The sequence below is a fragment of the Aspergillus pseudotamarii genome, assembly GCF_009193445.1.
Source record: "Aspergillus pseudotamarii strain CBS 117625 unplaced genomic scaffold BDV38scaffold_21, whole genome shotgun sequence".
Taxonomy (NCBI): domain Eukaryota; kingdom Fungi; phylum Ascomycota; class Eurotiomycetes; order Eurotiales; family Aspergillaceae; genus Aspergillus; species Aspergillus pseudotamarii.
This window is the reverse complement of record NW_022475035.1, coordinates 240,443-260,845: the sequence shown is the minus strand read 5'-3', so window position 1 is coordinate 260,845 and position 20,403 is coordinate 240,443. Positions and strand designations below refer to the sequence as shown.

At 47.8% G+C, this 20,403-nt stretch overlaps 5 protein-coding genes across 5 annotated transcripts; 1 reads left to right on the top strand and 4 right to left on the bottom strand.

The window, feature by feature from the left end:
* Positions 1–186: 186 nt before the first annotated feature.
* Positions 187–4,507, bottom strand: BDV38DRAFT_71567 (putative copper resistance-associated P-type ATPase). Its single transcript, XM_032063818.1, has one exon. It carries the CDS (start codon positions 4,037–4,039, stop codon positions 275–277), a length of 3,765 nt encoding a protein of 1,254 aa, XP_031914482.1. The 5' UTR covers positions 4,040–4,507; the 3' UTR covers positions 187–274.
* Positions 4,508–5,641: 1,134 nt separating this feature from the next.
* BDV38DRAFT_270599 (transcription factor TFIIIB subunit BRF1) lies at positions 5,642–11,066 on the top strand (the record flags this gene model as incomplete). The annotated part of the gene is made up of 9 exons (XM_032057176.1): positions 5,642–7,559; positions 9,329–9,528; positions 9,592–9,890; positions 9,964–10,234; positions 10,293–10,308; positions 10,357–10,434; positions 10,497–10,613; positions 10,684–10,822; positions 10,898–11,066. 9 exons carry the CDS (start codon positions 5,642–5,644, stop codon positions 11,064–11,066), a joined length of 3,207 nt encoding a protein of 1,068 aa, XP_031914481.1.
* Positions 11,067–12,338: 1,272 nt separating this feature from the next.
* BDV38DRAFT_71580 (uncharacterized protein) lies at positions 12,339–13,935 on the bottom strand. Its single transcript, XM_032063819.1, has one exon. It carries the CDS (start codon positions 13,683–13,685, stop codon positions 12,552–12,554), a length of 1,134 nt encoding a protein of 377 aa, XP_031914480.1. The 5' UTR covers positions 13,686–13,935; the 3' UTR covers positions 12,339–12,551.
* Positions 13,936–14,768: 833 nt separating this feature from the next.
* On the bottom strand, positions 14,769–16,925 carry glfB (UDP-galactofuranose transporter). Its single transcript, XM_032063817.1, has 6 exons — positions 16,681–16,925; positions 16,552–16,619; positions 16,478–16,483; positions 16,205–16,422; positions 15,744–16,151; positions 14,769–15,689 (listed from the first exon to the last, which is right to left on the bottom strand). Exons 1-6 carry the CDS (start codon positions 16,812–16,814, stop codon positions 15,321–15,323), a joined length of 1,203 nt encoding a protein of 400 aa, XP_031914479.1. The 5' UTR covers positions 16,815–16,925; the 3' UTR covers positions 14,769–15,320.
* Positions 16,926–19,886: 2,961 nt separating this feature from the next.
* BDV38DRAFT_244587 (uncharacterized protein) lies at positions 19,887–20,387 on the bottom strand. Its single transcript, XM_032054332.1, has 2 exons — positions 20,257–20,387; positions 19,887–20,196 (listed from the first exon to the last, which is right to left on the bottom strand). The coding sequence occupies exons 1-2, from the start codon at positions 20,370–20,372 to the stop codon at positions 20,127–20,129; spliced, it is 186 nt and encodes a 61-aa protein (XP_031914478.1). The 5' UTR covers positions 20,373–20,387; the 3' UTR covers positions 19,887–20,126.
* Between the last annotated feature and the right edge of the window lie 16 nt (positions 20,388–20,403).

Genomic DNA, 20,403 nt, shown 5'->3' with positions numbered 1-20,403 from the left:
GCTTGCGATTACCCCATATCACGCTATGCCTTACCAGTTCAGTGCCGATACTATGAGCTATACCTAAACAAAATCAGAGTAAATTCACGAAAGCAATAAATTAAGAAATAAAGCCTATCAAAGACCTATATGCCATAACTGGTATGAAATCATAAAGCATAGCCATCCGTAAACAAATCCTGCATCATATAGACCAACATACATCACAAAACCCACACGCCACAAAACCAGTACTAAAATGACATCGATGCATTATAACCCTATAAATAGTCGTTCATTTATCCAGACCAAGAAGTTTCTTGAGGGTCCTCTTTTCAATCCCCAAAGCAAGACTGCTGCAGACCACAGAGATGCTACTTAGAGCCATCGCCAACGCAGCCCAAACAGGGCTCAGTCGCCAGTGTTTGTCAACCATAACGGTCTCACCCCCAATTACTTTCATCTCATGGCCATTGACAATGGGGTAGAGCACCCCGGCGGCAACCGGTACAAGACAGAGGTTATAAACAACGGCCCAACCGAAGTTCATCTTGACGCGGTTAAACACCCGACGACTAAGTACAACTAGCTGGAGGATAGTGTCGAGTTCCGAGTTCAAGAGGATAAAGCTTGCCGAGTTCATGGCAACGTCCGACCCGGATGCCATGGCGATACTGACATCTGCAGCCGCGAGAGCAGGCGAGTCATTTACGCCGTCACCGACGAAGGCTACGATTGATCGCGTACCTTGCTCGTTTCTCTGGCTCTCGGCTTCTGAGTCGGTTCTTGAAGGGTATACGCCGTCTTGGACTTGACGTACGAAGTCGGCCTTCCCTGCGGGCATAATATTGGCCATGACATTAGATCGTGGGATGCCTACCATGTCGGCAACAGCATGGGCAGTGGTCGGGTTGTCTCCTGTGCACATGTATACGTCGACTTTGCGCTTTTGAAGTTGTGAGATTACTTGAGCAGCATCGGGCCGGATTGAATCGGAGATTGCGAAGATGATTGCTGGGGTGAAATGTGAATCATTTGAAGAGCCTGGGCCGACCTTACGCAATGACAAAATCGCGGTGGATCTGCCTGACGTCTGGTAGGTCGAAAGGAGCTTAGGAAGTTGGGAGTCATCGAGACGAGGTGAAGTCAAGCTTTGGAGGAGACGTTGATTTCCGATGGCTGCTTCGTACTGAGCTGTCCTGCCCAATTTGTCGGTCTTGGCCTCCAGAGACACGGTAAACCTGCCCCTCATTCCCTGGCCGGGCCTCTCTTCGATATCAGAGCTGAGTATACTAGCTGACTCCTTGCCACTACAGAAAGCTAAAACCGCATGAGCAATTGGGTGATTGCTACTTTCCTCCAGTTTTCGAGCAAGTGACCATGCTACTTGCAATTCCTCAGAGCCTGTAACGAGCAGTTTATGGTCAGACACTGTCAAACTTCCTCCTTCCGTTAGGGTACCGGTTTTATCGAATACAATAGCGTCAAGGCGACTCGCTTCTTGGAAAGCTTCCCCTCCACCTTTGACCAGTATACCATGTCGGGCAGCAAGTCCTCCACCAACAAAGAGCGCTGTAGGAGCAGCGAGCGCCAGGCCGCAGGGGCAAGCAACCACGAACACTGCGATTGCAAATTCCAGGCTCCAGAAGGCCCAGCCACCATGTGCAACATCAAGATAGTCATCTGGCAAGGTGCCAGAAACACCCAGCACAAGCCAGATGACGAATGTCAATACGGCTATAAGCGTGATTATGGGAACAAAGTGGGATGTGAGTAAGTCCGCAACCCTTTCCAAAGGAGCGCGTCTGCTCTGGCCCTCACGCACCACGGCGATAATTTGATCCAGCATCGATGTCCCTCCAACCGCAGATACCTTTATCTTTAGGGGCTGGCCGACATTCACAGATCCTGTGTAAATAGGATCACCGGCGGACTTCTTCACAGGCCGCGACTCTCCTGTCAATGAGCTTTCGTCAAACTGATAAGTGTTGGTGTCGACAACTACACCATCAGCAGGGGGTGAAGCTCCATGAGGTATGCTAACAATGTCACCGACGTCCAGCAGCTCAATATTAATCTTCTGTATCTCATCTTCTCCAGAGATAGCTCCAGCATCATTTTGCTCCGCAGCACGCTTATTGACAATCAGCAACGCCTCGGAAGGCTTCAACTTGCCAAGTGATGCAACTGCATCACCAGTTCTCGCTTTGCTGTATGCTTCGATAAATCGACCCGCCAGAATAAACAACGTAAGGAATACCACCGAGTCAAAATAAGTCGTGCTATTGCTCATTGATGAAGTTCCCACGACAGCATCAATTATGAGAACAGCCAATGAAGCGATATAGGCCACGGTGGTTCCGGCAGATATCAAGAGATTCATGCTACCAAAACGGTAGAACCTCCGCAGAATAGGCACACGGCTTCCGGGTCGCCAAAGGGAGTATATCTCCTTTGCAGCTCGCACGTGAAACAAGTCAGTACCATAGAACATGACGGGAGTTGTCATGATGAAAAGAGACCATTCCATCCGAGAGACACTCCCAGCCCACATTGGCTGCTCCAAATACTTTCGAGTCGGGTTGTTCGACGACACAAGGCTCATGAATACTATACCGATCAGAAAGGTTGGAATTGCCACTATCAAAACGAAAAGGAAACGAGACAGCAGCCTACGCCTCTCGTGCAACTGTATTGCTCGTGATCGGTCTTCTATGCTGGGAGGGTGGTAAACGGTGGCTTTAAAAGCTTCATGAACTTCGTCGATGCGCTGAAGTATGGCTCTGATGGTAAGAGAGGGAGGGCGAGGAGTATAAGTGACTTTAACAATGGGGTTCTTGACAGATAGTGTATCGTCAAGCTCAACACCAGAAAGTTCCTTGAAAGAGTTAAAAACCTTCTCTGGGCAATGGTGACAGAACATCCCCTCCACTCGTATTGCCACGGTTCTTCTATCGATCTCGTCACCATCTTGACTTTCCCCAGCCAGGGGTAGGACACTAGTGACCGAGGCGTCGTATCCTAGGTCTTCGATTTTCTCCACAATGGCATCAATATGATCGTGTCCGTCGAACTCTACCTTCCCGCTATGAGACAAAAGATTAACTGAAACCTTTGTCACAAAGGGGAGTTCTTCAAGTCCTCGTGTGACACTCCCGGCACAAGAACCGCACGTCATGCCACTGATAGCAATTTCGGCGACATAATAGGATAGGCTCCGGCTCTGTGATGAAGTCACGCTTACTTGTTGTACTTCATCGAGAGAGGCTTCAAAGCCAATATCCTCAATATGCTCAATCACCTTTTCTATATTTGACTGGGGACCGTTATAGAGGACTGTCGCACTATTGCTGAGAAGATTGACAGTGATGTCCACGATGAAGTCGAGCTGCTCAACCTCATTTGTAACTGTATTGACACATGATGCGCAGCTCATGCCTTCAATACTTATACGGGCATTAAACCTTCCATCACTGTCATGTGGATGCAGAGATTTGGAATTTTCCGCAGAATTTCGGGGTACCAGACTCTCAATGTCCGATACTTCGTCACTGAGGCCAAATAATTGACTATCCTTCTCATTCCTTGACCAAGTAGGAGCCGTCTCTGACAAGTTTCGCAACTCGGATTTTCCTTGCAGTTCCTCTTTCCGACAGGCATCGCAATTTGCAAGGTGTCTATTCTGCGTCGTCGAGCTAGAATGTGAAGCCTGCTGTGTCGCAAAAGATACAGAGTCTTTGGAAAGCCACGAAGTTGTGCTAATGTCAGATACAACCATGCCTTGTTCATCACAAGTCGTTACATGATGAACCTCGAATGCAGCTTGAATCAAAGCCTGGGCTAAGGTGGAAGGACTGGTCTCTTCCGCATGAGAGACTCGCACCTCATGAGTGAGAATAGTGACATCAACGCCAAATATGCCAGACAGTTCTGAGAGGACTTCCGTGATGTATGCAATGCAGGAAGAACAATGCACGTTACTGACGAAGAAAGTGCTTTTGAGGTGCCTTGAGTCCTGGCCCGCAGGATTTCGAGATGCATGATCTGACGTTGGCGACATTGTATGCTGTTTGGAAGTATAGCGCTGCAGGACACTGAACAAGGTCTTGAAAAGAGGAACCAGGAAGCATCCCTTGATAAAAGGATGAATCGCGAAATAGCTAGCTGGTAGAACCTGATTCTCTGGAAAGTAGGCGAAGGTGGCGAAGTTGAAGAGACTTTGGTCTAAGTTGTGAATATCAAGACAGCTAGTTAAGACGTGTTAGAAGAGGCCAACATGGGGGAAAGCCTGTTGGGTTAAATTGTAACAAGCGAGGAATGCAACAGTATGTTTCTGGAATAGTCCGAAGGTGACAGCAGGAGCGACGAGAACGGTAATTCTGATTAAATGTTATGCTAAAATGATTAGAAAGGCGCAAAGTAGAAACAGAATTAAATATTAATTTCCGGGGAGGCACGCTGGCAATAAAATACTACACGGAAAGAGGCTGCGTCTTTTGTGCGTGAAGCTGTGGAGAGACGCTAAATTACGCAGAAATCACTCATTCCGAAGTATGGAACCGCCACAAAGATTGACGAATATTCAGGATGACACGAGGACATCTTTTTATCATTAGTCAAACTTCGGTTGAGTGACTTCATCGATTAGAGCAGAAAATATTCGTGTCGGTACGTCCGTATGCCTGTTACATACTGACAGGAGGTTGAGCGATTATAGCGTCAAATGTCAAGTCCACAATGACATGCCGTGGCAAATCTTGATCCCAACCCCAACTGGGAGAGATAAGATTAAATGAGTCATGAAGACTATTTACTATCAGATTGATAATCACTTCGCCTGGTCTGATTTGTTGACTTGAATGGGAGAAGAATGAGGACCAGGTACAGACAACCATGTCTGCAAACGGCCACCTTCATGTTGGATGAGCATGAACAGGGTCCAAAGTCTTAACATATAGACAGGTGGACCCTTTTCATACAATGGCATGCGCAAGTCATGCTTCTGGTACATGTTGAATACCCCGCACAGATGAATGATATTGTCCTGACAATCATCTGGTGAAATAAATTGACTTCACGAACTCGACGGGAATCGAACGGCGGCTCCTCCTGGAAATATGACTGGAATGCCGGAGTCCAGTGTGACCACGTGACCCTCCCACTGGACCACGAAGACTTTTTCAACGCGTCGTCGCTCGCACTGATCACGTCGCTATCCAATTTTTCACCCCCTCCACGCATCGCCTGTCGCGTGTCAATCTATTTATTGAAATTCGATGCATATCTATTTAATCTACTTCGTTGAAAAGATACTTTTTTGTCGCTAAGAAAAGTTAGCGTCGTGTTTTTCACTATTGGACTGAAGTCCCTTTACTTTCAAACACACCTGATATCGACATTTCGACTTCTAGACGTCGACAAATCATATATCCTTTTTTTCTCTGACAACCAATTCATCACATCTCCAAGTGCTATCGATCCGATCCCGACCCCCGTTATCAATCACCTCGACCCATTCATAGAAAGAATGTCTCCTTGATCTCATTTACTCTTCTTTTCTCTCCACTTCTGAGCCTCCTTACTTTATATATTCCTGCAGTTCAGAACCTCGTTGGAATTGGGTTACTAGTGAACATTAACTTATCCTCGAACCACGCGTATCATGTCTACTTCTAGACCGGGAATGCGCCCTCCATCCCCCCCGAAGGCTGGCCCCAGGGCACCGCCGATGGGTCGGTTGGCCAGTCTCAAATCCCCTAATCCTGCTGCAATAAGACGACCTCAACCAATTGGTCGGCCACAACCAGCCAAGCCGACTACTCACCCGAAGACTTCTACATGCCCTAACCCTGGTTGTCCCGCACCTCATATTGTCGAGGACGATGGGCAGAAGGTTTGTTCTGGGTGTGGTACGGTCATCAGCGAGGCAAACATTGTCTCCGAAGTGACTTTCGGTGAGACATCGTCCGGTGCTGCAATTGTTCAAGGTACATTTGTTGGAGAAGATCAGACTCATGTCCGCAGTTATGGCCCCGGCTTTCAACGTGGAGGTGGTGCGGAAAGCCGAGAGATTACTGAGCAAAACGGTAGTCGATATATCAATCAGCTATCCCGTGCTCTGAACATTCCGGAGAGTGCTTCGAAAGCTGCTGGTCAGGTTTTCAAGCTCGCAGTTGGTTTGAACTTCATTCAAGGTCGCCGAACAAAAACAGTGGCTGCGGTGTGTCTCTACATCGCTTGCCGCCGGCAGGACGGTAACACCGTAATGCTCATTGATTTTGCGGATGTCCTCATGATCAACGTGTTCAAGCTAGGCCGAACGTATAAAGCTTTGCTGGAAGAGCTGCGTCTAGGTGGCAATGTATTTCTGATGAATCCGATCGATCCAGAGAGTTTGATTTATAGGTTTGCCAAACAGCTGGAATTTGGAGCTGCCACGATGCAGGTAGCCAGCGAAGCTGTCCGTATCGTGCAACGAATGAATCGCGACTGGATGACCACCGGTCGACGTCCTGCTGGTATTTGTGGTGCTGCTTTAATTCTTGCGGCGCGAATGAACAACTTCCGGCGCACGGTCCGCGAGGTTGTATACGTCGTCAAAGTAACTGAAATCACTATCAGCCAACGTCTCAACGAATTTGGTGCAACGGAAAGTGGAGAGTTGACAGTCGATCAATTCCGCTCTGTCCAGCTGGAGAATGCCCATGATCCGCCCTCTTTCACCAGGGCAAGGGAAGGGAGGAAACCGTCGCGGAGTTTCAGAAGAAGACCCACGGAAACCGCAGCGGATATTGAGGGAGATCTTACTGATGTCACTACAACTCCCTCGAACAGCGCTCCCCAACAGCATAAACGCGTTGATGCGGATGGCTTTGCCATCCCTAGCCTTCCCATCGATCCGGCCTTGATAGCAGCAGATGGCGAGAGACGAACGTCAACAACATCCATCGAGAGCGAGGTTGCATCAGAAGTTAGCGAAAACCCGGATAAACCAGCTAGGGGCCGCCCTAAAGGCTCCAAGGCACGACCCCTACCAACTCCGACTCCCGATCAAATCGCCTCAGAGGAAGCCCTCGAAAATGAGATGACCGCCTATCTGACAAAGGGCTCCAATATGATCGAGAGTACCACGGTACCAAGGAAAGCTGTGTCCGAAAGCGCTGAAATCGATGAGGCCGAATTTGAATCAGATCCAGAGGTCTCCAACTGTTTACTGTCCCCTGCTGAGGTCGAAATTAAGGAGCGGATTTGGGTGCACGAGAACAAAGACTATCTGCGGACACAGCAGGCCAAGGCTTTGAAACGGGCCTTGGAAGAGGCTGATTCCCAGCCCGGAATGCATAAACCACGCAAGCGTCGTCGCGGTAGGCTAGGGGACGTCACGTACCTACAGGGTGACGGCGAAGACGGTGATGGAAGAAGCACACGGGCTTCTACTCCAGCAGAAGCAACACGTCGAATGCTGGAACGAAGGGGGTTCAGTAAAAAGATCAACTATCGGTTGTTGGAGTCACTGTTCGGCGAAGAGGGTGCAGATGAGGCCGCCAAGGCGGAAGGAGAGAGAATGAGCCGCAGTCAGAGTGTGGCATCGCGGCGTAGCGTCAGTGTTGAACCAGAGGGTATCTCGAGACGTGCTAGACTAGTGACTCCATCAACTCGCGCTAACGCCCCTGGCTCCCCGGCTCCAACGTCCGTTCCCGCGCGTAGTGTCACCGAACATACTCAGCAAACCGGTGTCACAACGGATAAAGTTGGTCAGGCGGACCCCAAGGAAAATGCCGCAGAGCCCGCCACCGATGACAAGAACGGTTATTCGGATGATGAGTACGACGACGATGATGAAGACCCCGATGGTGTGGATGCTGCTCTCGCAGGACACTACGGCGATTACTATGACGAGGGAAGCGACTACTATGACAGTGATTAGTGTGACTAGTATTTATAAAGTTTAATACCAGGTATAGCGAATAGGATAGATACCTTTGGATGCGAGAAATGACAAGCTAGACTTTGGTTAACCTTGAATATCAAGATGATACCGCTCCTTCGTGCAGCCAGCGTCTGATCATGAGCGACTTCCCATCGTGAAGAACCTAGGGATATCCAAAAGACCAAGGAATAACAACATGCCCTCCGTCAAGGTCCACATCTCTAACCGTGGCCATGCACGAAATCCCCCGACTCCTTCCCTTCCTGACTCGGAACTGCCATTCCGGTTACCCATCACGTGTGATCGTCGGTTCCCAAAGTCCACCCATGGTCACAGCTTCATTCCAAGTTCACGCTTCTACCTTATCACAATTGCCACAGTTGTCACTACTATCATTGTTACTGTAGACTGATCCCCCTCTCTTGTACCCCATGCTCACAGTGCTTCGGATCCAGTTAAGGATCCAATATGTGTCCGTTTAACGTACTCGTATGCTTGCTGTATCATTACTAATGTCATCTAGGTAGAAGGCCAACTCTCTCCCATCCACTTCAAGGATGCGCTTGGCCGCAGTACCCTCAGGCAAGGGGCAGTTTGTGACGCAACAGCCCTCCCAGAGGCGCTATTCCTATGCTCTCGGCCGAGGTCATAGCTCTCTAGGGTAGAGTTTACGAGTTATGCATTCTCCTTCGGAAAGGGACTTGCGCTGTGCAGCGGTGGTGCACCTCAGGCTGAACCCGGAAGTAATATCCAGTGGAACCCACCATATCCTGCAAGCTGGGTGTATTCACAGGCCTCAAGAGTTTCCAGTCCAGACCCCGAATCTGCTGATCATTGGGAATGCGGAGGGGTACCTGCTCCGCAGGCCAGAATGCATGAATCATGATCAAGCAGTGAGAATTGTCAAATGCTGCCGATCTACCGGCTGACTCTATCTACTCTCTTTGCCCTAGTAAGAAGCTAGGAGCGGAATTTCTCCGGCTGGTATGGGACGCCCCTCCTGCACTCGTCTACAAAAGGTTAGTATGGACTTTTCATATTGAGGGACACCTATCTATAGTGGGCAAGGGTGTATCCTGCACTGAGGCTCTTTCGTCACCAATTGCATACGCTTGGATCCACTGCAGATTACATGGAGCTCACTGTGTTTGCATGCTGATTGACAAACTGAAGCATACTAATTTCTCTATATATAAAGTCCTTCGGACAGCTACTTTCCTTACTCCTCGGTCACCTTGTCTCAAACTTGTCCCTGTGTCCTCTTTCACAACATGGTGAAGCTTAACATGTACGGCCGAGGGCTAGGCCTTCGGATGGCTATTATGCTCACCTGCCAAATATCGTTTGTCTTATTTGGTGCGAGACATCATATTCATTGTTGTACTGCAGCAAACTAACTTCTGCGTTGGCCATTTGTAGGTTACAATCAGGGTGTATTTTCCGGAATCGTGGGGAATGAAGACTTTCTCAATGTTGTACATCACCCAGGCTCTGCGGCCATTGGGATCATAGTTGGGATCTACAATCTAGGCTGCTTCCTCGGGACAGGAGTGTGTTTCATGATTGGAGATAGGCTAGGGTTTCGAAGGACAATGTGGTTCTCGATGACTTGGATTGTGGTATGTCTGCACTTGCAACGTCCCAAACTGACAGAAAGACCGCTCAGATAACATTCCATGCAGGCTGGGGCCATTGCACAAACCTGCGCGTTTTCCACAGCACAATTGCTGGCGTCGCGATTCTTTACTGGGATTGGCACTGGGGTTTTTACCAGTATTGTGCCAGTGTACCAATCGGAACTGTGCGACGCACGGAAACGAGGAATGTATGTATGTAGCCAACCTCTTGCCGTTGGGGTAGGCATTGTTGTTGCCTATTGGTTCGACTACGGGATGAGCTATGTTGAAGGACCCGTAAATTGGCGGCTACCAATCGCCTGCCAGATTATTTTTGCTCTCATTGTGACGGTTATGGTCCTCGGGTAAGTGTGCATCCTACCTAACTCAGTGGTCTACATGCACATGTTATTGAACGCGTATCTCACGTATAAACAGGCTACCGGAGAGTCCTCGATGGCTATACCGGCGAGGTCGTGGAGGCGAAGGCTTGCAGGTGCTCTGTGACTTCCATGATCGCACCGCGAACGACCCAAAAATAATTGAAGAGTCGCAAGGGATAACCAAAGCTATCCAGCTGGATATCCTCCGCGGAGAATACAGGTGGTCCCAGATCTTCAAGAAAGATGAGTTGCACACGGGCAGACGTGTGCTACTGGCCTACGGGTTGCAATTCATGAACCAAATGGGAGGAGTCAACATCATAGTCGTAAGTTGTGAAGCCGACAGTATCTGTTTCCCCCAAACATAAACTGATTCTCAACCAGACCTATGTCACTACAGGTAAGGATCATACTCTCCATGCAACCTGAACTCCACTGAGGATGACAGTGTTGGAGACCAATGTGGGCCTTGACAAGGAGTTGAGTTTACTTCTGGGAGGTGTGATTCAGGTGATGTTTGTCATAGGTAATTGAGCATTCCTCCTAAACACTGCTTATCTAGAAGGTCTGCTGATCTCGTTACACAAGGCTCGTTCTATCCCACATTCTACTCCGATCGACTGGGTCGAAAAAAGCCGATGATGTGGGGATCTTTCGGATTATTCCTTTGTATGATGATGATCTCCATTCTTTTGTCTTTCAAGGGTAAGTAAGCCCCCTTGTGATATGGCTGGGCAGAGGAGCAGAGAGCTTACGGTTTGCTAACTCTCAATAGGCACCTCCTTGGAGAAAGCAGCAGCTACCGCATCGGTGCCGTTTTTCTTCTTGTTTATGCTCATCTTTGGCGCGTCCATTAACTGCATACCATGGGTTTACGGGCCGGAGATTCTCCCCCTTCACGTCCGAGCGAAAGGGTAGGCATAATAGCTTCATTCCAACCGGGAGCCCCTGCGGAATTTGTGAAAGCTAACTGAATACTCCCGAAATAGCCAAGCTCTCGGAGTCTCGGCAAACTGGCTGTGGAATTTCTTCGTAGCCATGATCGGACCAACCTTGATCAATGACCTTGCATGGAAGGGCTACCTGATTTTCATGTGTTTCAATCTTGTCTTCGTGCCGGTGAGCCAGAATCGTCCGCAACCATCTCTTCCATTATAACTAACAAGTATGCTTAGCTTCTTTATTTTTTCTACCCTGAAACTGCCAACCTCACTCTCGAGGAGATCGATTCCCTGTTTATGCACAAGAGCCCACAATCGTTGGACTCGTCGGAAGAGTGGAAGGAGCCTATTGTCGTCACCACGAGTGTTGAAACACTAAAGGAATAAGGTATATGGATTACATTGTGGGAAGCGTTCGCTACGACGAGTCGAAGATTATGGGTTAATAGAATGGCTTTATAGTTGTATTCTTATAGCGCGCAATATATCCGAAATAGTTATATAGTTTAGCAATGCCGGCAGCTGGAATGTTGGGGAGGATGCTCATCGAAACATATGGGGATATATGACATTTTTATCCGGATCTGCACTCAGCCGATCAATATGATGATCTCTCCTCTCAATAGTAGGTATAATTATTCACTAGGTCCACGGCCACCCAGGTGTTCTCGATCAATTAGAAAAGCAACTGAATTAATTGTTTTTTATGTGTACATTTAATGCCAATGTAGATAAGAGACAAACAAACAAAGTATTTACTAACAAAGATGGAGAAACAGTAAACAAAATATCATTTTGTCGTAAAATCGCTGCTTGTAGAAATATATATATTCATGTACTTACTAAACCTCAACCTTTCAATATGAAGCTAATATTCAATTCCAAGCTCGTTAACAGTATATATGGAATCTTGAAATTTGAGATATTACAATGAATAGATATATGTATCCTATGAATAAAGCGACTGATTAACCCTATTCATATTTCTAATATTTTCTGGTCAGTTGCAGTTTTATTCAATTTTTTGTGTTGCCGGTTGGATTTATTCACCAGGTTAGATTGGTTCTTTTTGCTTCTTCTCTTTGCTTTTACGTTTTCCTCTTCTATTTTATTTTACTCTTGGATTATTACTATTCTTTTTTTTTTAGTCTTTTTTTTGCCTTTCATAGCTCCACAGGTAGGATACTCGTATCGTGTAGTATAATGTTTGTAGTGGAGTGCGTAGGGCAACTTAAGTTTGACTTGGGGTGGATGCCCGAATGAGTTGTCAATCATGCCTGACAACACTACGGAATACTTAGTGGGGGTTTTAATTCTGCTAAAAGGATCTGCCTTTCTTTCATGTTCATTTTTTCTTGAATATATTTCTTTCTTTCTTTTTTGATCTCTTATGATATCTTTCACAATGATGGATCGAAATTATGAACACAATGTCAATATGAAGAAAGAAAATCGAAATGACAAACCATGAGCGAACACCGCAAGTGAATACCACCTTTTGCGCCCTAAAAATTTGGAAGAACAGAAAATGATATCATCAAAATCCCGACACCGGATGATTACGTTTTGCCGAAGAACCCAAAAGACAATGAGAAAAGATCTGTGCCGAAAACATTGTTAGATACGAAGCGAAATATATGAGCAAAACTCGTCGAAACTTTTTTTTGCGCGCGCTCGCGCTGTCGAAGCCCGTGTCGAGATTTTACGCGTCGATGTCCATGCCCGTCCCCATTCCTACGCTGCCGTTCAGCCCAACGCCCGCGCCATCACTGACGGGTTGTGCCGAGAGGGTTTGTAAGAGAGGAAGGCCGGCGTCCGCAGGGTTCGCCCCGAGGATATTTTGCGTTTGAAGGGATGCATTATTGACTGATCGGTGCGAGGCATTCAGAATCTGAGTCCCCTCGAAGACAATGGGATTCGATCGGAGGTTTTGAATGCAGGTTTCCCAAGCGGATGCCACCAGCTGAGCCTGGGTGAGATCGTCGTTAAACAGATAAAAGGCGTTGGAGTTTGCTGGTCCAAATGGCGTGACAGGTCGTGCAGTCACGAGGTAAGCGTTCAAAGCTCGATTCTTCATAAGTATTTGAGAGTCTAGCAGATACGCAGAAAATTGTTTGTCGATGTATTTCTTCCAGCCGCGAACTGCGGCTGCCATGTCGCCATCGCCGTCGAACGTGATACGTTGCCAGCTGATACCGAGAAGACGGGTCGCATCGTCAACTAGCGGCTCATCAGGCGAGCGATTTGTCGCGCCGAGGAGGCGGCGGTTGTCATCTTTGCCGCTGTCCTGTAATCGCTGCACTGAGGAGAGTGCGATATCGTCGAGTCTGGGAGCGGAGGGATCAAGACGCTGGGACTTCCGGCCCGAGGTGTTTGACTGGCCGGATTGAAACGCCTGAGAATGCGACGAGACAGGCGGTGCAGAAGTAATAGTGCTCTCCAGCGTTTCTTCGTACCAAGTGCCTGTCTGAGTCTCTGCGGAGAGAGCTAACCCGGTACGGGGATTCAGAAGAATCATACCTTCTCCATAGATAGGCTCCTCTTTCTTTGCAGGAACCGGCGTGGGGATGAAGGGTACACTGGGGGCATTCATAGCTTCTTCGAAAGCCGCTTCATCACGCGATCTTTTTCGCGACGGCTTTCCGTTGACAGGCCCAGACGCGGCTAGCTTTGCACCAAACGAGGTGCTTGGACCACTCGAGAAAAACGAGCTTGAGTTTTTGGAGACGGCATCAAGCTTAGAGTGGCGAGGGAACTGAAGGAAGGCGTGTTCCTGGGGAGGGGACAGGACCATGGCAGGGCCGTCGGAGAGGCTGTTGAGCATCATCGGACACATGGTGTTCTGAAAGAGCTGATAGAATCGGAGGTAACTACAAGAAAGAGAATCCGATCTGTTTTGTCAAGTGAGCTAGAACCAACAAGATAGAGCAACCTATGGATCACGAGATCCAAGTCGTGAGAAGAGGATTTATGAGGTTGGCGCAACGAATGCTGACGTTGCGAACAAGGAGAGGAGGGTCAGTATCTAACGAGATGATATGAGATGTGATGGTAGAGCAAGGACGAAGGATAGATGGGGATGGTGACGATGAAAGAGAAGAGAGACAATGATGAGAGGGAAGGAAGAAAGGGAAGAAGAGAAGAGAAAGAAAGGAACGGAAGGGAAGGGTGGAGAGAAGATGCAGGGAAGGGTAAAACACGAGAGAGAGGATGAGGAGCCAACAGCGAACCACGGGATGGGAAGGAGAGAGAGAGAAAGGAAAAACGCGTGAAAAAGAGGCTGACGGGAAGCAGATGATTTGCTTGGACGTTTCGGAGCTTCTTTTTTGGATGCGATGCGGAGAAGGATTTGTTCGCCTCGTTACCGTTCCATACACACCCTGTCGGCCATTTTTCCGGCAATGTGCGGTTGCTGCATACCATACCTTACTGTACTGCTAGCCTTCTCCACCGACTCCAGATCGACCAGCAAGGATGCTGCCATTATTGGACGATTGGCTCATCGCTCTGGGCAACCACTTTGTGGAACCCTGACCTTCAGCTCTTCCCCGATTGGCTCATTTTTCAAGCCCCGTCCGCGCGTCCGGTCGTTCCAGGAACCCTGTCACCATCTTTGATTGCTTTCATTCGTCACTACCTCACAGGTGGGTCTGCAGCGTGAGGAAGTTTCATGCCAATTGGATCGAACGGCTGCTCCACTTACTACTAGTAGTAGTCTGGGCAAGTTCAATGACGAGTTTGAGAAAGCCTGGAAGCCTTGCATTTGTGGCCTGAGGAAGCAAGGCGCTTGGTCCGACGCTCAAGCACCTCCCTCAGCACTCAAGCGAGTCCGGAGTTACGTACCATATTCCGTTCGACCTACTACTTACTAATTTTATTAACAAGCACATCTGCAACGCATTTGGAATATTTCGATCAAGTCTATTTTGTTAGAAGAAATAGAAAAGAATAAATCTATAGTCACAAGAAGGAATGCGGAACAATATCAAGAGCTAGATAAAAGCAATATCCCGACACCAGAACCTCGTGCTAGTTTAGCGTGACACAAATGTTCATCAAATCTCAAACAATACAATGGAATCCAAAGAAGGATTGACACCGTAAACAACAAAAGGCAAGGGGGGGGGACCTCCCGAGCGAGATCCACAAGTCATATCACGACCCCTCGAGATGACATCCAGTGTTCATCAGGCACAGGCTGCATTCCCTGCATGTGGCCGTATCTCCTGGCACTCCGGGTGTCCATCCCGCGGGATTACTGCAGCTGACAGGCATTATCTTTTAAGCTGCGGGCCATAAGGTTTATCATGAGGCCCACTGTGTAAATAGTGGTATAAATAAGTAAAGAAATGAAGGTTGGTAGGTCTGTGTCGTTCAGTTTCACATGGCACCTGAAACCGCTCCGTGTTCAGGATGCATCCACTCCGTATCTGTCTGGGACAAAACACCTCACAAAGCCTGGTAGCGCCTTTTATGCGTTTCCAGCAGTGGCGCCACCGAGCAAGCCCTTGACTCTGTCAACAGAGCCGCCAGCATAGCTGGGTGCCATGGATCCAGCCAACAGGAAAAAGATGAGGACAATAGCACCGATGATGATGGACTTGCGCTTGGCGGGGTGGTTGGCACCGTATTCAGCCCAGGCACGGTTGGCCTGGCTGGTGTATTCCTTGATCTTATCACCACCAAGCTTGTAGTAGACGAGACCAACGAGGGCAATGGAATAACCGAAGAACTGGGTAAGGGTAACGGGAGTCTGCCAGATCATCATCGACGCAATAACCAGGAGGATATCCTTCAGAACACCGCAGAGGGTCATGACGAGGGATGAGGTCTTTCCGATCTGTAGCCAACAGTTAGTTTAGACGTAAATACTATCGACAAGACTGATTCTTACCAGGAAGACAACCGAAACGTTCAGCAGGAAAGCAACAACAGCGTTCAGCAACAGGGTCCAGACACCCACGCGGTAAACGTGGTCCATGGTGACATGAGGGACCTCCATGAACAGAGCAGTGACACCGTTCATCACAGCGCAAACAGGAGCGAAGTAGTACAGGGAGACAAGAGGGTCCATCTTGTACTCGGCGGAGCTAAGCAGACGCTGCACCATGACCAGACGAGTGGCCTCGAAGATAATACCACCGATTTGGAAGAGGAATCCCGTGAGGACGAACTTGATCTCACCGAAAGATGCGATAATGACACCAATGACAATCAGGGACACGTTCATGAGCACCTTGTAATTCACAGGAGCCATTCCCATTCCCCAGGTGGCGAAGAGCACAGCGACCGGAGTGGTAGCCTAGACATCGTTGTGAGCGAGGAACAACGGTTTTGTGATCGAGACGAACGCACCTTGAGCATCTGAATGAATGCAACACTCAGGTACAAGTAAGTCATATTACCGCAAATCAAACTCAAGCTGAAGAAAAGACCAATAGGGACGATAGCGCGGAGATAAACCCGGCCAGTCATCTTAACAGTTTTCCTGCCATCGAGTAAGGTGGTGGTGCGGGCGAGAACTTGGGTCATGAAGGTCGCGAATGCCAAATGCCATGTGGTAAGGATAATAGCTGCCACGATATTAGGATACTGTCTCTGTATAAGGGTTGAGTGCGGGAAACCTACGGAAGCCTATAAAACATAGGGGTTAGAAAACTATTCTCATCCTCTGTAGCCACAAATCTCCGGAGTGTACTTACGGAACTGAGCATAATCGAGGATGTGCTTGTTGAACAGAATGACGCTGGAACTCAGAGTAATCCAAACACTGCGAGAAAATTAGTAAATCCATCTTGTGCGAGACTGAGTTTCCTAAGCCCAGCACTCACGTCACATAAACTGCGGGATGGAAGGCAGGCTTGGGAGGCTCTGCCCTCTCAGCGGCCGGGTTAACAGTAGGCAGACTGGGTTCCGGGCGGGAGACCTCGCCGGAGGTTCTGGCCTTTTCTCCTTCGGAGCTCATTTTTAGGATACGACTTTGGTCTGATAGAAAACGTTGGAACTCGAAGGGTCGCGGCCGTAGAAGGCTGCTTTGGCTAAATTGCGCGGAGGCCACGGGTGAAGATGAAACGACAGAAGAACTGGAAAGAAAGGAATAAGTCTAGTCCAAGAAGAAGTGAAGAATAGCGTGAATGAATGAACGAGTGGGACAAGAGTTGGTCTGAACTGAAGAATAAGGAAAGAGATGCAAAGAGACAAAACTTGGCGCTCACGAAAAAGAGATGGCAAGTATGAGAGAAGAAGGGGGGAGGGAGGAGAAAGAGAAAGGTTGGGAGCGAAATACGTAGTAAGTATACGTTTTTCTTTTTTCCTTACCCTGCGGATAGGCTGTGATTTACTTTTTTTGTCGGTAAGCGTTGCGAAAACGCGGCACGGGTTGATTTATTTGGCGGGATTATTTTATTTTATTTTATTTTTTTAAGGGGGGCAGGACGAGGCAAAGAACAGGGAAGAGAGGGTCGGGGATCCGCATTGACAAGAAGGAAAAGAGAGATCGTGGCCCGGGATGAGATATGTCGTTCGCTGAGAGGGAAGCGCAAGCTTGCACTTAGACTCCCGTCTTAAGACCCGGTCCAAGGTCAACGCTTACCGGACATAGTAGTGTCCCTTAGACTGAGGCATGCAGCAACTGCATGCAGCACACGCCTTCTGTTCCCTTTCCAGCCATACATAAGTACATACTCCTCCACTGCATCGTAAATAATACTAACATACATATCTTATTTTCTCTCGCATACCACATACAACATGTGAAGTGGTTCACAGCACCAGCTATTTCATAGTAGTATAGATATTAATAGTAATGACTAACCAAAATGAAAAAAAGAAAAGAAAAACGATGGGGAAAAAAAATGTAACCACACAGCATGGTTATCGATACCGGTACCACCTGGTAACTGACATGGGCTAATATTTTTTTTTTTTTTTTAAAAAAAAAAAAAAAGATTCAATTTTTATTTTAATTAATATCTCTTATTTTGGTTTAAAATTACTTGCGAATACCTTTTACTCCATAGGATTAATTTACTCGACAACCAGACGGCAGTTGAAACGCTACCATTTGATTCTGACGGGTGGTTTCGAGTTCTAGCCAGCAAACAGTGGAGGACGTTGTGGGGACTGGAGGCGAAAAAGTGCGGTGGACATGAACAGATCGATAAAAGTGACTACGTGTACTATACAGTACTCGTACCGTTGTTACATGCAAAATTCATCTTAGTCTCTATGGCGAACTTCCAGTTTTGTATAGACATTACGGGTGAAGTATCATAAATCCGCACAGCTTTCCCTCTGGCGATACACACGTACTCTCCACGTACCTCATGCTTACCCTATGCCTTTGACCCCCTCATTTTATTCTTTGCAGTAACAGTTCCCGAGTATCAGGGTCCAACACAGTCGTACGTAAACCCTTCCCTAGCCAAGTCCCGCTCTTTTGTCGCCCTGTTCGAATTGATAACCCTGATTACACTTTGCAGTGCTCCAACCTCCTAGTGGGTTATCAACCATAGGACCAGCAACTCCATTGGTGTTGGTGTGGGGCGAGGCCAATGTCCATCACTCTCGTGGCGAAAGTTGGCGAATGGTGTCAATCTCCAAGTGTCCACTTTTTCTTTCTCTCTCTTGCCCCTTTTCTGGTCGTTCGGATTGTTCTTGGGAAATTCGGTCCCCATCCAAGGTACCTCCCTATATTGCTGTCTTCCACGACTTTTTTGGTCTTTATCTCTTTTTCTCCTCTTGGGCCTCGAAATTTAAATTTCACACATTCTTTCCCTGTCAAATTTGCTTAATGACTGTACAGTTTTAGAGTTACAGCATCAATTAGTCAAACGTCAGCCTCCGAAACACTTCCAATGACAAAGACTCGAATAGGTGGGCAAATCAACAGCGGAAGAATTCATACTGCGAGCCTGCGACATGGGGAGTGTTGATCAAAATTAACACCTACTGGGCTGCATTACGCAAGCAGTCTGGGGCCAAGCATTCAGTTACCCGCGTTCAGCGGCCACTTGTCCATAGCGTTGCGGCGGAGGTCCCTTATGGGTGGGGAATGCGGCGATCTGATGGCTGAGGATTTGACGCCATCACCTTTGGTTCAATGGCGTTCAAATAAAATCTAAAATGGATTATCTGCCCACCTTCCCAAATAGGATTATCAGTGCCTCACAACGACCCACGAGGGTCCTGATTTGTTCTACTGGATGGAGCACCGTAACATCCTCCTGCTTTGCCATCCTTACCATGTAGTCAGGTACACAATGGGTTTCTACAATGGAGACACTGTCAGATTCTCTCTCCATGGTACCAACCCCGGGGACAAATGATTGTGAAGGTACTGTTCCCATGGGAGCAATTTTCCCGATGAAACAGAAGAGCCACGAATCAAGCTTGGGGCTCGGAAGGATCAAAGAAAGCTTTTCTCCATGGACCCTTCCGTGGTGGCTAAACGCTCCGTTGACCCTGATCAAAAGTTCAACCATCGTTGCAGGGTTTCTGGAAAGAGATCATCTTCAGCTTTCCTTTTTGAGAAAGACAATCAGTGGAACCGTCGTGCGTTCGGCTCATGTGCTCAGCCCAAACTCGGTCCTGACAAGTTTGATGGATCGAATAAGGGACGATCACCTTGTTAGTTTTATTATGAGTGCTCTGATACGGACGTCCATCGCACCACAGAGGAGTTCGTACGAGAACTGCAGTATCAGAGGATAGCAGGAGTACGTAACTACGTATATGTCCAGACACCATTGGCCTTGGACAGCATAGACAAAGTTCGACTGTGCAATTTGTCTTTGGATCTCTGAATCTTCCCGATACTGTAGATTTGAATCGACATGAACCATCCTGTCAGATATCACCCAATTGTCATTGATATCAACGATGATTGAGTGGATATGACCTTTTCCTTCCAGATCTAAGGGCTTGTCTCACTTTGGATAGAGAGTTTTAAGTCAAAGTGTGTTAAAAATGCATTGGCAAGAATTACCCCGGAAAATTATAGTTGCCACTGTTATAATTAACATAAAACAAAACACTCTTTGCCCCTGCTTCCTCCTGCTAACCATAGTACAGGCAAAACCAGATGGGAAGACATGTGCCAGTTTGGGCATGCTTTGCCCAGAGGAGTAGTTGCCGTACCGTTTTCGGATAAGAGCACCCTCATCCATCGACATTCCAGCCCCTGGTGCCTGCCGAGAGAACCCACCACCAATGCTTTTTACATAGATGGATGTGAAGGATGTTAAGATGGGATGATAAGGATTGTGACTGGGGCCAATCATGGGCAGTATCCCGCAGGATCATCCGGATTACGACTACGATAAATTGATTTTCTCTTGCAAGGAACGGTGGGCAACACAAGTCGTAGTACCAGTTAATCCTAGCTAACGTCGTGTGCAACTATCAAGTACGGTACTGTATTATAGAGGGACTTCGAAGAACCCAGAGCAGGGCTCTGAAATTGTGTGGTACTTTGTATCCATAGATCGGGGTTGGATTCGCCTCGTGTCGAAGTTCTAGACATTGAGATTAAGTTCCCCTATTATTGTTAATTG

Bases quoted from the DNA above. Each gene is read 5' to 3' on its own strand.
- BDV38DRAFT_71567 (XM_032063818.1), bottom strand. From the start codon at position 4,039: ATGTCGCCAACGTCAGATCATGCATCTCGAAATCCTGCGGGCCAGGAC.
- BDV38DRAFT_71580 (XM_032063819.1), bottom strand. From the start codon at position 13,685: ATGTGTCCGATGATGCTCAACAGCCTCTCCGACGGCCCTGCCATGGTC.
- glfB (XM_032063817.1), bottom strand. From the start codon at position 16,814: ATGAGCTCCGAAGGAGAAAAGGCCAGAACCTCCGGCGAGGTCTCCCGC. The intron at 16,620-16,680 runs GTGAGTGCTGGG...ATTTTCTCGCAG, and splicing joins CATCCCGCAGTTTATGTGAC to TGTTTGGATTACTCTGAGTT. The intron at 16,152-16,204 runs GTGCGTTCGTCT...AACGATGTCTAG, and splicing joins CATTCATTCAGATGCTCAAG to GCTACCACTCCGGTCGCTGT.
- BDV38DRAFT_244587 (XM_032054332.1), bottom strand. From the start codon at position 20,372: ATGTCTAGAACTTCGACACGAGGCGAATCCAACCCCGATCTATGGATA. The intron at 20,197-20,256 runs CTTGATAGTTGC...TGTGTTGCCCAC, and splicing joins CTCTATAATACAGTACCGTA to CGTTCCTTGCAAGAGAAAAT.